Here is a 12,038-nt window from a genome sequence, read left to right as displayed (position 1 = left end):
AGAAAACATTCCTGCAAGTGTCTGAACAGGCCCATTCAGATCAACGAGAGACAGATAAGTTTAGTGATCAGAGGGGGAGTCGAATGGTGGAAGAGGTAAAAAGAGGTGAGCAGCTGGAATATCTTGGGCCTGCATGAACATGAGGAAGATCACAAATAGTACAATATGAACCACATGAACCAAACATGTTGTTATCATTCAGAGTGTACAGTGGGGGGTGCTTACCCTTTCATTTAGTGATTCCTGTTACTTGCATATAACTTGTTTTTAATTAAATGATCATGATACTTTTATACAGATGCAGTTTTGAAGAGCAAAATTCAGTGTGCTGGCACGCTTTCTCTGAAGTTTTATATACAAATATGAGAAATTTAGAGCAGCATTGAGAAACCATTTGTGGTCATTGTGCAGACTCTATCTGTCAGGGATACCTAAAGCAAGCTTTCAGACCATCGTGCTGTATTGCACAGTAAACACTTGTTGCGGAGGATAATTCATCAGTGGATGCAGTAAGCAAAGAAAACAAGAGAGGGAGCCACAGGAGCACAAAGTTCAGCTGAAACTGGCTGACATACTGTGCTCTGTGGTGTATCTTATGTTTCTTCTTTTTCGTCTTTAACTTTGACATCAAAACTCACAGTGATCATTCAGAACCTTCTGGATTCCTGCATCTGGCAGACAGATCATGGCCCAATGGAATAACAGCGTAAGTGGTGGTTTCAGTTTATGCAGTCACATGCAATTCAATTTTACATTTGCAAGCAATTATCATAGCAATTCAATGTCCAATAAAACATTTGAAACTACAAGCTGTTATGCGCTCTATGCTTCCATGTTGGAATTATTAGGTCACCATTGTGCATGCCTTTATGCTCTTCACAGCATAAAGACTCCAAATAAGGCTGGGTATAGGTGAAAACCGACATTTGGTGATGAATCCCTTTTTAGCCATCTACAGTCATCTAAACATCCACTATTGAATGATTGCCCTGAAAATTTGATGGCTGTCTTGATTTGAGTAGAGTTGAGTAGATTTTCATAAATGTGTGTATTTTCACTGTTTTTTTATGTGTTGGTATTTGCAGAATCCATGGACATGGAACAGCTTCTCTACATGTTTGTACTTTCACATGTGTGTGTATGTATGTATGTATGTAACAGATACTGCGTGTGTGTCAACAAGGTGTGACTATTCATTCACTATAAATGCACTCTGCATTGATCAGAGGACAAAAAGACAAATGTTTGAATGGCTGGTACCACCTCTATTGTTTATTTGCCCTTTTAATACTGCATACTGTACTCCAAGTACTCCATCCACTACACATTTAGATTTTCACTTACAATATATATATGTGTGTGTGTGTGTGTGTGTGTGTGTGTGTGTGTGTGTGTGTGTGTGTGTGTGTGTGTGTGTGTGTGTGTGTGTGTGTAAATTGATGGTTCCAAATATGGAGAACACTGAGAGCCATCACAACAACTAAATTTTTCTATTGCTGTTGTATAATTCCATTTATTTATAAGACCTTCATAAGACCTTTGTCTGTCCTGCTTTTGCTCTCCAATTATGTTGATGAAGTCCTGACATCACTAATCAGAGGCCTCATCAGGAAGTTCCTGACAGTAGAAGCCACTCACATTTAACTTTTTTCTAAAAATGGAATTTCTAGGATTCCTGAAAAGTCTCATACACAACATCACTCTACTCATACATGCATATGACAAAACATGTAGAAGAAAAATATAAATACAATTTTATTAATATGCTCTTTGAATACTGTATGTTTAAAGCTGCAAATACATTTGATAGTGTACAACCATTACCATTCAGAGTGGCTACAGAAACAGCTTAGCAGGTAAACTGGTCTAGAAGTTAGTGCAGCGCAGGAAGTAGCCGTTCCTCAGCACACGGTACAACCTCTTGGTCCTCAGGTCGTACTCAAACATGTAGGGTCCACTGTAGATGTAAGTAAAACCTGCAGAGCAGAGGGTCACTGTCAATCTCTGTGCAACTCACAAATTATTCAACATTTTTTGCTGAGAGTTAGATAAGAAGATTTATATCACTCTTGTTGTTATGCTAAGCTAAGATAACCGTCTCCTGGCTGTCACTTCATGTTTAATGGACAGATACAATATAAGAGCAGTTTTGATTGTTTCATGGAACTCTCGGCAAGAAAACTAATATTTGCATTTGCTTAAACTTTTCTTTTAAAGGCTGAAAAGACTGAAGGAAGACTAATTTTGTGTGAACATCTCCTTTCAAAAGTTTGAATGTTACTCACCTCTGTACTGGAAAGCTGCAGTCACCCTGCCGGTCAGGCCAGAGAAGGTCTCATCCAACCTCTTGGGGAATCCCTGGTCCATAGTCTTTTTGGCCTCATCATAACTGAAGAAACACAGACAGTAATTAGACTGATTCAGAAAAGGAAATGGTAGACAATAGCTCAAACTGAGATCAGAAATGAATATTGCCTGAACTCACCTGAAGTAATAGTTGCCTACAAAGAACAGAGTCTTGCCAGATTCCACATCATAGAGGGCCGCATCGATTTTTCTCACGCCTCTCGGCAAACCAAGAGATGTAAGTTTTTGAGGATAGCCACGTACAGGCTCATAGCCAGTGAAGGCCCACACTCTGCGACCTGCAAGAAGGAAATTAAAAAAAAAATAAAAATCAAGTTGACTTCAGTAAACTTTGAAATGGTGTCAGATTGGTGCCTTGGGAAGATAAAAACACACACCTTTAAAGAGGAAGATTCTGTCTGACTGGCGGCTTTCATAAGCAGCGTGTACTTTACTGGGAGCATTGGGCCAGAAGTTTGCAATGAGACTTTGCTGAGGTGTATTGCTCTGAGGGTGGCTACGCCAGAAGAAGCTGAGAACACATAAGAATAAAGGCATTTTGTCAATAAGCCACTTACTGTTTGGTGACTTTTGATTCAGATGTATTTGTATTCTACTGTATGTTTGCATGTATAGTCTGATACCTGTCCTTGAAGAAGAGCATTTCTCCTCGCAGGGTGGTGACTGCATCCAAGACCATGGTTGAATCACAGGCATCAGGGGTGGTGGGGGGCTCAGGTCCAGGTTGAAGAGGATCCATGTCGGGATTTGGACCTGGAGGTTAGGTAAAATCAGTACCTCAGTTTTTAAGAGATTTTGGTCAAGCCCTGTTTGTGCGAACAGGCATCAATGATCCAGCCAGTTAGTACTAACCATAGAGAGACTGGATGCCGTTGACATCATCCCGGGGCAGAACAAAGGTGTCTGGGTTTCTGTATGTGTACACAGGGTACATGAGAGCACCGGGATCATCAGAGTGAGACAAGCCGAGGGAGTGGCCAAACTCATGGGCAGCCACCATGAAGAGGACGTAGCCTACAGCAGGTACAGATACAGACACAGCTCTTCAAGATGATGGTCAATTTCTCATGTCAAAATACACACATGAAGTTATTCCTTCAAATATCCTCCTCCTTGAGGTGGAGCTAATGTTAACAAGTTCTATCTGGTTTTAATGCTAACTAATTATATACATTCAGGTGGTTTAGGCCAGTCGTTATCAGTCCAAAGGGTGGTCAGGTCCCCTATATAGAGTCACCAGATAAGTCTGATGATTTATTGAGAGATAAAAGATGAAAAAAAGAAAGAGTGCCTTATGTAAAGGCTGACAAGCCAAAAAGGTTCAGAACAACTGTATTTTAATACCTTATCATATTTTTATATTATATTTTTTCTTATAAATCTGCAGAGTAACTACTAACAGCAGCTGTTAAATAAATGCAGTGGAGTAAAATGTACAATCTGTAGTGAAATTGAAATATAAACTAGCACAAACTGAACTAAAGTACCTCAACAGCACTTAATAAATGTTCTTAGTTACTAACACCATCCAGTGCAGAACATAAGTAGTGATCTGACCTCTGTTTGAGCTGAGAGTGAAGGTCTCATCATCGTCAAAATGAGCATCTCCTCCAATGCCAGGGGCTGGGGCGAAGGCATGGGCAAGGGTGCCGTCAGGGCCATCAAAGGGGTAATAATCACCATGTGCTGGAAGAAAAAAAAATACTTGCATTATTAAATATACATTTTAATGTTGTTTTCTCCTGCTCTTCTATATTTTTGTAAAACAACAAATTAGTCCTTTTGGAATTTCCCCTTGTGGGACTAATAAAGGTATATTGAATTGAATTGAATTGATCTTCCCAAATACTCACTGTGTTGCCATTTGCCACTTCACAACACAAAAAAAATCTGTCTTGTGTAGATACTTTAACCAGAGCTATGGTAAACACAGCTTTTCAACACCCTCTTAACCCTTCAAAATGAGAAGGAAAAGAAAAAGGAAAAAATAAGCTCAAGGGTGGCTGCAAGCTCTGACATGCCACCATTGGAATGACTGTTGTCTCTTCGTTCTGTTGAGTGATAAACATTATGTAACCGCACAAATGGTTGACTGCCACTGTCATTAAGGGATAAATGTCACTCACACTACGGTATATACTATAAAAGATGTGTCAACAAGACATTTTCTCCTGTCATTCTAAACCGAACACATGCTGGAAAATAGATACTTCTTACGACAATATAAGCCTGCAAGATAAATGCTTTGGTTTTCTGGCAGTTTTTTTTTGTTTTGTTTTGGTTTTTTTTACAAAGTAAAAAATTACTAAAAGCCTTCACATTTGTTGACATTAACAAAGTTACCAGCAGTTACACTTGAATAAAAAGCATGCAGTACCAAAAATGCTATCAGTGGTGAAAGGAGAGCACATCTATCCAGAGGGACACATTGTATTCCATGACATTGATTTGATTACTTACTTCAGTAAGTACGTGAGTACTTCTTGCACCACTGACATTTTTTAATATTTCGTGCTCACCTTGGCGGCCAAAGGAGATCATGATGTCAGCAGTGCCACCATAGATTCTTGTGAATCTCAGAGGAGTAACTTTGGCCCAAACCTGCAGGGCTTTCTCTATAGCGTAATCTATCTCTGACACAGACATGTCAGGTGTGTAGTTCTCTATCCTGTAGGGCAGACAAATTATTATTAGATACATATACATACATAGTACAATTACTCTGTCACACAATTTTCTCTCTTCAGATCATTCACCTGTAGGTCAGGCTGTTTTTGTCCCACTTGAGATTACTTCCAAATGTGGAGAAACGGGCCTTGTTACCATCTGGAACACCACAGCGAGGCTTCTTCATCATCGCCAAGGTGTCAGCATCCAGTGTCCCGGTGATATGGAGACCAAAGAATCTCTGCATGTCACTCAACTTTCTGCTCACCTGGCTGATCCCGCGTCTCGAACTTGGGCCTGTCTCCTCTGTTAGGTTGAAGAAATTCTTCAGGTAGCTCTGCAAGATGAGAATTTAATACCTAATACTCAGCAATGATCTTCATTATTTGTGGAGCAATGAACGTTTCCAAAATCCACATTTGGACACATCTAAAATGCAAAAACACATGCATGACAAGGTGGAGAAAACACACATACCTCTGCAAAACCTTCATCTTGCACCGTAACTTGTGATACTGGCACACAGCAAACTGTAACTGCCAAGCATAGTATAATGCACAGACTGCAACACCTCATGCTTCCTCAATGAATGGTGATTTTGTGTCTCTGTGCTGGAGTATGTACTGTTATATAGGCTGAGGAGTACATGCGTTGGGGGGTGGGCGTGTTGAGCAACTACCTTCTTGTGTCAGTGCAGTATTCCATATATGGATGACAGGAGAAGATTGTCTTTGATTACTCAGCCAACAACAACAAGAAAAATGCACCAAACAATGCGTTTTATGCAATAATGATGATGGAACACATGACATGTCCATTCAGAAACAACATATTCTAAAAGTAGATATCACCATTTTGGGTGCCACCTGCAAAATGAAGTGTATACATAGGAGCCAAAGTCGTATCTAATGCTGCATTTAAATTCAGATTCAGAGGGCAGATTTTTTTTCCTTTATCAGTCTGTGCTTCATATGTATCCATACAGTATTGTCCCTGAGCAGCTCAACAGGTCCAAGGTACCTTGACCAAATATTTGTCATTATATTTTGCGATTTCTACATGCCCACATTTTAAGAAAGCCTGCATTCAAAGGTCTTCACCGACAAACCGTCGTCTCTAACCCTCAGGCTACTGTTGCCACTGATAAGACAGTGATGTGCCTTGTGAGCAAGCAGAGACAAGCTGTGTCATGTTGTGAACAACAGTCCCTCTGACATGTTAAGGAGTATTTGTAGATACCACCCATCACTCATCCTGCTGTACCACTTTACTCACCAACCATGTCACAGCAGCTGTCACCATAAAGGTTTATGGTTGTGAGTAAAAATTGATCATTTTAGCATCATCACCTTAAAGGTAAAGAGATGTTAACATTACAGCAAATTTATTCTGAACATATTTTTGGCTCATGTACAGTCTATAAAGGACCTCATTGTTTTTCAGTCGACAGAGAAGTTGTACATGTCTCCTTGCATCAGGTTATTTTCCATCCTCACATACCTGTAAAAATCAATGTCAGTATGTATTGATGTATCTACAGTATAGATGTACTGTTTGTGAAAAATAACAACCACTGTGTCATTACACTGGACAGTGGGAGGAGTAGCGCTGTCTTCGTTGTGAAACTTAAGGAATGTCTCAGGTAAATTTACCAATGCTTCTTAGCTCAAACAGTAAGGATGTAAGTGTTGCAATAGAAAAGCAGCATCTAAGTCATTTTAAATATATACATTATATGGAAAAAGCAGTGGACAACTGACCATCTCACCTGTATGAGTTTGTTGGATGGCTGCCACTCTTCTAGAAAGGCTTTCCAAGAGGCTTTGGAGTGTTCTGTCTTCAGTCAAAACAGCATTTGAGAGGTCAGGCACTGATGTTGGGCAAGAAGACCAGGCTCGTAGATGAACTTCTAATTCCTCCTCTAGATGTTCAGTGGGATTGAGGTCAGGGTTCTGTGAAGGCCACCTGACTTCCTCCATACTAAACTCATCTAACCATGTCATTATGGACCTCGCTTGTGGACAGAGGCAAGTCATGCTGGAACACCAAACATCTCAAACTGTTGCCACAGATTCAGAAGTTCCCGATTGGCTAAAGTTATATATAATAATTAGTGCTGTCAAAAATATTGCGTTATTAAGGCATTAATGCAAATCAATTTTAATAGCGGCATTTTTTTATGGCTAGATTAACGCTCTTTGTGACCTAGTGAACTTATATTTTATTATAAGCTATATAAGCTTTTATTATAAGCTATATATGCTTATAAAGCTTATATAAGTATCAAGCTTAATAAGCTCACTAGCTTATATAAGCTTATAAAAAACTACAAGTTCACTAGGTCACAAAGAGTGCTAATCTCGCGATAAAAAAAATGACGCTGTTAAAATTGATTTGCGTTAACGCGTTAATAATGCGATATTTTTGACAGCACTAATAATGATCACATCCTGTAGCACCCTTCACTAGAACTAAGGGCTTGAAGCCAAACCCTGAAAAACAGCCCCTGACCCTGTGCCTCCTCCAACAACCTTCACACCGGGCACTGTGCAGTCCAGTGGGTGGCATTCTCTTGACCTCTGCTAAACCCAAATTTGTCCATCAATGTCCCACAAACTTCAAAAGTATTCCAAATAAGAAATCTTGGCATTTTACCTTTGAAATATTTCCAATTGAGCATGACATCTGACCTGCATATGAGAAAACACACTTACATTTTGTAAAATCTCCATATTAAAGTATTTTGACCCATGTGGAAAAAAAACAATGTTTAAAAAATATCTACTGATCCCACAGTTTGCTACACTGAATCTACAGAAAAGACACAAAGTTCTGATTAATACACAAAAAATAATATTTTCTGCTTCCAGAACAATACAAATAAGGGGCATTAATAATATGCTGTATTAGAAAAAATAACATTGCATTATACATGCTGATGTTACCACTCCCCTGCATTATTCATCAGTGACCAGTCTATTTTTGATTTGTCCCCATAAAGAAGGTTAGTCTTCACAATATAACTGTGCGAAAAAAGTTATGTCCCCACAACATGAGGTATACACATCCACATACACAAATACACACATTCTCTGCCCACTTGTGTCTGAAAGAAATTACAATACTATTTACAATACAAGAGTTTAAGTCAGCATTAATGTAATGTGAGACGTAACATTTAGCTGTTATTTGTAAAAGTGGCTCTGGTGGCAATGTCTGTATGTTGGTCTGTCGGTCGGTTCACCACTTTGGTCCAGACAGCAACAAGAATTGATTTACGATTTAAGTTGATATATATATATATATGATATATATGATGCATTATAATAACTTTGCTGATCTTTTAATTTTTCATCTAGCGCCATCAAAAACTTTAAAACTTTAATCTGTCCAAACACCTGCAAAACAGATTAATGACACTCCCATCAGCCTCAGCTGTCTTTGTGTTTGTGCTATAACAGATGAAAGTTGACATGGATCAATGAATCAAATGACAATGTGAAACTGGTTGCAAATAGACAAATCCAGAGAATTTTCTCCTGCCTCTGCACTTCCCCTCACATGTGTGTGTCTAGCACCATCATCTGGTCAAACTTTTGAGTTTGGTTTAGACTTAGACTTTTTCTTTATTGATCCCAATTTGGGAATTTCTTTAAGGTTTGGCTCCCTGCATGTCTTCCAACACATGTCATTCAGATGATCAGCTTGTCATTTATTGACCATTTTCATAGACCTTAACTTTTGACTGACAAATAAAGCAAAACAAACTTCAAAATTTGATTAAACAACTTTATTTTTTTATACTTTGCATACATATACTTGTGTTTTGTCACAGTGGTGTGCATATGCACGTATATGCTATTGTAACAATGTTAAAATGAATTTATTCAGCATGTTCCACAGTTAAACTTCCTTAAATACCATATAAACATTGCAAAAGCAATAATTAAACAACAAATATAAATAAAATAAGACGGAAGACTTAAATTAACTTAACATAGCGATGGCTGATATCACAAAAATAAAAAAATAAGAAACATAAGGTGCTGCTCTCAGGAAAGGCATACATCCAGTATATACCCCCGAGTATATAACAATTCAGTATATATTATTAAATATATTGTTAAATATTCTGCGAACTTTAGTTCTGGTGCCTTCATTGTCACTTTGAGTGGCTGCAAAAACAGCTTAGCAGGTAAACTGGTCTAGAAGTTAGTGCAGCGCAGGAAGTAGCTGTTCCTCAGCACACGGTACAACCTCTTGGTGCTCAGGCTGTACTCAAACATGTAGGGTCCACTGTAGATGTAAGTAAAACCTGCAGAGCAGAGGGTCACTGTCAGTCTCTGTACCAAACCTCTTCTCCTTTCAGCAATCTTGACTTAGAAAAATCTGATAAGCTTTGAGTGTTACTCACCTCTGTACTGGAAAGCTGCAGTCACCCTGCCGGTCAGGCCAGAGAAGGTCTCATCCAACCTCTTGGGGAATCCCTGGTCCATAGTCTTTTTGGCCTCATCATAGCTGAAGAAACACAGACAGTAATTAGACTGATTGAGACTCTTCATCATCACCTTACCTGAATCAGTCGTCTGAATTCATTTCACTTCACAGTATTTGTACGCACCTGTAGTACTTGTTGCCCACAAAGAACAGAGTCTTGCGAGATCTGACATCATAGAGGGCCGCATCGATTTTCTTTATGCTTTTTGGCAGACCAAAACTGGAAAGTGATTTAGGATAGCCACGTACTAGATCATAGCCACTGAAAGCCCACACACTGCGACCTGGAAAGAGATGAAAAGAAAACACTTTTTAGTCTATGCATCTACCAATAAATAGCGCAGTCTTGGAAACAGTGCCAGATTAGGAGCTTTGGGTGAATTCGGAGAGGAAATACAGTACCTTTAAACAGCAATATGTTGTCTAATTGTTGGCTTTCATAAGCAGCGTCGATGTTGATCGGAGCATTGGGCCAGAAGTTTGTGATGAGACTTTGCTGAGGTGTATTGCTCTGAGGGTAACTACGCCAGAAGAAGCTGAGAACACACAAGAACAGAAATTAGTTTAGAAATCAGGTCTTATATGAAGAGAAAACACTTTATGGACTTCAGCATTCAGCTGTTTGAGCGTCGTACTGCATGTCTGATACCTGTCCTTGAAGAAGAGCATTTCTCCTCGTAGGGTTGCGACAGCGTCCAAGACCATGGTTGAATCACAGGCATTAGGGGTGGTGGGGGGCTCAGGTTCAGGCTGAACAGGATCCGTGCTGGGGTTTGGACCTGGAGATTAAATAAAATCAGCATGTCATCACATCAAAGTTGTGTAGATTGTGTGTGGTTTGTTTTTGTTTTTTTGTTTGTTTGTTTTTCAGGGATTTTGGTCAAGCCCTGTTTGTGTACTCAGACATCAATGATCCAGCCAGTTAGTACTAACCATAGAGAGACTGGATGCCGTTGACATCATCCCGGGGCAGAACAAAGGTGTCTGGGTTTCTGTATGTGTACACAGGGTACATGAGAGCACCGGGATCATCAGAGTGAGACAAGCCGAGGGAGTGGCCAAACTCATGGGCAGCCACCATGAAGAGGACGTAGCCTACAGCAGGTAACACAGAATCACAGGTCAGTTACAGCTCCGCTCCATGATGGGCATACATCACGTCAAAACACACACTGACAGAAAAAGAGACACTATGCAAAGAATAAGCAGCAAACTGACCGGTATTTGAGCGGAAAGTGAAGGTCTCATCATCGTCAAAATGAGCATCTCCTCCAATGCCAGGGGCTGGGGCGAAGGCATGGGCAAGGGTGCCGTCAGGGCCATCAAAGGGGTAATAATCACCATGTGCTGTAGCAAGAACATATTCATGTCAGGTTTTGTAAACCAAATACAGCCACAAGCTATTAAGTTAGTGTGAGTTAGTGTAAAAAACAAGACCCTAATGAGATGTAAAATCCAATGAACTGAGCATAGGGAGTGTGTATAACTGGGAAAGACACAGGAAAAGTTGTTTTGTGCTCACATTGGCGGCCAAAGGAGATCATGATGTCAGCAGTGCCACTGTTGATTCTTGTGAATCTCAGAGGAGTAACTTTGGCCCAAACCTGCAGGGCTTTCTCTATGGAGTCATCTATCTCTGCTTCAGACATGTCAGGTGTGTAGTTCTCGATCCTGCACAGAAAAATAATAAAAATAGTCAACTACTGTACATGGAACACCTACAGTAAGTTTGAAACACTTTCTCTTCAGATCATTCACCTGTAGGTCAGGCTGTTTTTGGCCCACTTGAGATTTTTTCCAAACGTGGAGAAATGGGCAATGTTGCCATCTGGAACCCCACAGCGAGGCTTCTTCATCATCGCCAAGGTGTCAGCATCCAGTGTCCCGGTGATCTCGAGACCAAAGAATTTCTGCATCTCACTCAGCTTCCTGCTCATCGGGTTCATCGCACGTCTGACAGCTGGGCCAGTCTCCTCTGTTAGGTTGAAGAAATTCTTCAGGTAGCTCTGCAAAAGACAGCAAAAGTTGGATTCTTAAATATGCGTCAGCTGTAGAACCAACATAATGTAATCTAGGAAAAAGGGATGTGTCCCCCAGAGATGAAGCTACTAATTTTCTGCATTTGTAACAGCTTAACAGATTTTCTCTGACATTTAAGTTTCCTCATGTACTTTAATGCAACATAGTGAGAATACATGTATTGAAAGACAGAGTAAACGTACATACCTCTGCAAGACGTTCATCTTCCTCAGTAACCTGTGGTATTGGCACACAGTAAGCTGTCACTGCCAGGCTTAGTAGAATGCACAGATTAAAAGTCTTCATGTTTGGTTGAATGCAAGTTATGCTGGAGGCAGCCCTTATAAAGGCTGAGGACAGGGAGTGTTACCTGCTTCACCCAGTGACTCAATATTCCTTTTATGGATAAGAGAGGAAGTTGGACTTGGATTGCTCATCATGCAAAAAGTTTCCCATAACAAGGAACTGTAATTATGACATGACACATT

The 12,038-nt window shown here is 40.0% G+C and overlaps 1 protein-coding gene across 2 annotated transcripts; it reads right to left on the bottom strand.

The window, feature by feature from the left end:
- Nucleotides 1-1,866: 1,866 nt before the first annotated feature.
- Nucleotides 1,867-11,882, bottom strand: mmp13a (matrix metallopeptidase 13a). Of its 2 annotated transcripts, none has more exons than XM_070982713.1 (10): nucleotides 11,758-11,882; nucleotides 5,124-5,371; nucleotides 4,887-5,035; nucleotides 3,925-4,053; nucleotides 3,220-3,381; nucleotides 2,991-3,120; nucleotides 2,745-2,878; nucleotides 2,486-2,645; nucleotides 2,286-2,389; nucleotides 1,867-1,976 (listed from the first exon to the last, which is right to left on the bottom strand). In XM_070982713.1, the coding sequence occupies exons 1-10, from the start codon at nucleotides 11,854-11,856 to the stop codon at nucleotides 1,867-1,869; spliced, it is 1,425 nt and encodes a 474-aa protein (XP_070838814.1). In that variant the 5' UTR covers nucleotides 11,857-11,882. The 2 variants fall into 2 exon arrangements, with proteins under 2 accessions (XP_070838814.1, XP_070838813.1); XM_070982712.1 differs by lacking the exons at nucleotides 1,867-1,976; nucleotides 2,286-2,389; nucleotides 2,486-2,645; ... (4 more) ...; nucleotides 4,887-5,035; nucleotides 5,124-5,371 and adding exons at nucleotides 9,049-9,349; nucleotides 9,449-9,552; nucleotides 9,656-9,815; ... (4 more) ...; nucleotides 11,054-11,202; nucleotides 11,290-11,537 and having other exon boundaries at nucleotides 11,758-11,878.
- Between the last annotated feature and the right edge of the window lie 156 nt (nucleotides 11,883-12,038).

Source organism: Chaetodon trifascialis, chromosome 16 (genome assembly GCF_039877785.1).
Source record: "Chaetodon trifascialis isolate fChaTrf1 chromosome 16, fChaTrf1.hap1, whole genome shotgun sequence".
Classification (NCBI taxonomy): domain Eukaryota; kingdom Metazoa; phylum Chordata; class Actinopteri; order Chaetodontiformes; family Chaetodontidae; genus Chaetodon; species Chaetodon trifascialis.
This window is presented reverse-complemented; position numbering and strand designations above follow the sequence as displayed.

Bases quoted from the DNA above. Each gene is read 5' to 3' on its own strand.
- mmp13a (XM_070982713.1), bottom strand. From the start codon at position 11,856: ATGAAGACTTTTAATCTGTGCATTCTACTAAGCCTGGCAGTGACAGCT. The intron at 5,036-5,123 runs GTGAATGATCTG...TCTGCCCTACAG, and splicing joins AAAAACAGCCTGACCTACAG to GATAGAGAACTACACACCTG. The intron at 2,879-2,990 runs GTATCAGACTAT...ATGTGTTCTCAG, and splicing joins ATGCTCTTCTTCAAGGACAG to CTTCTTCTGGCGTAGCCACC.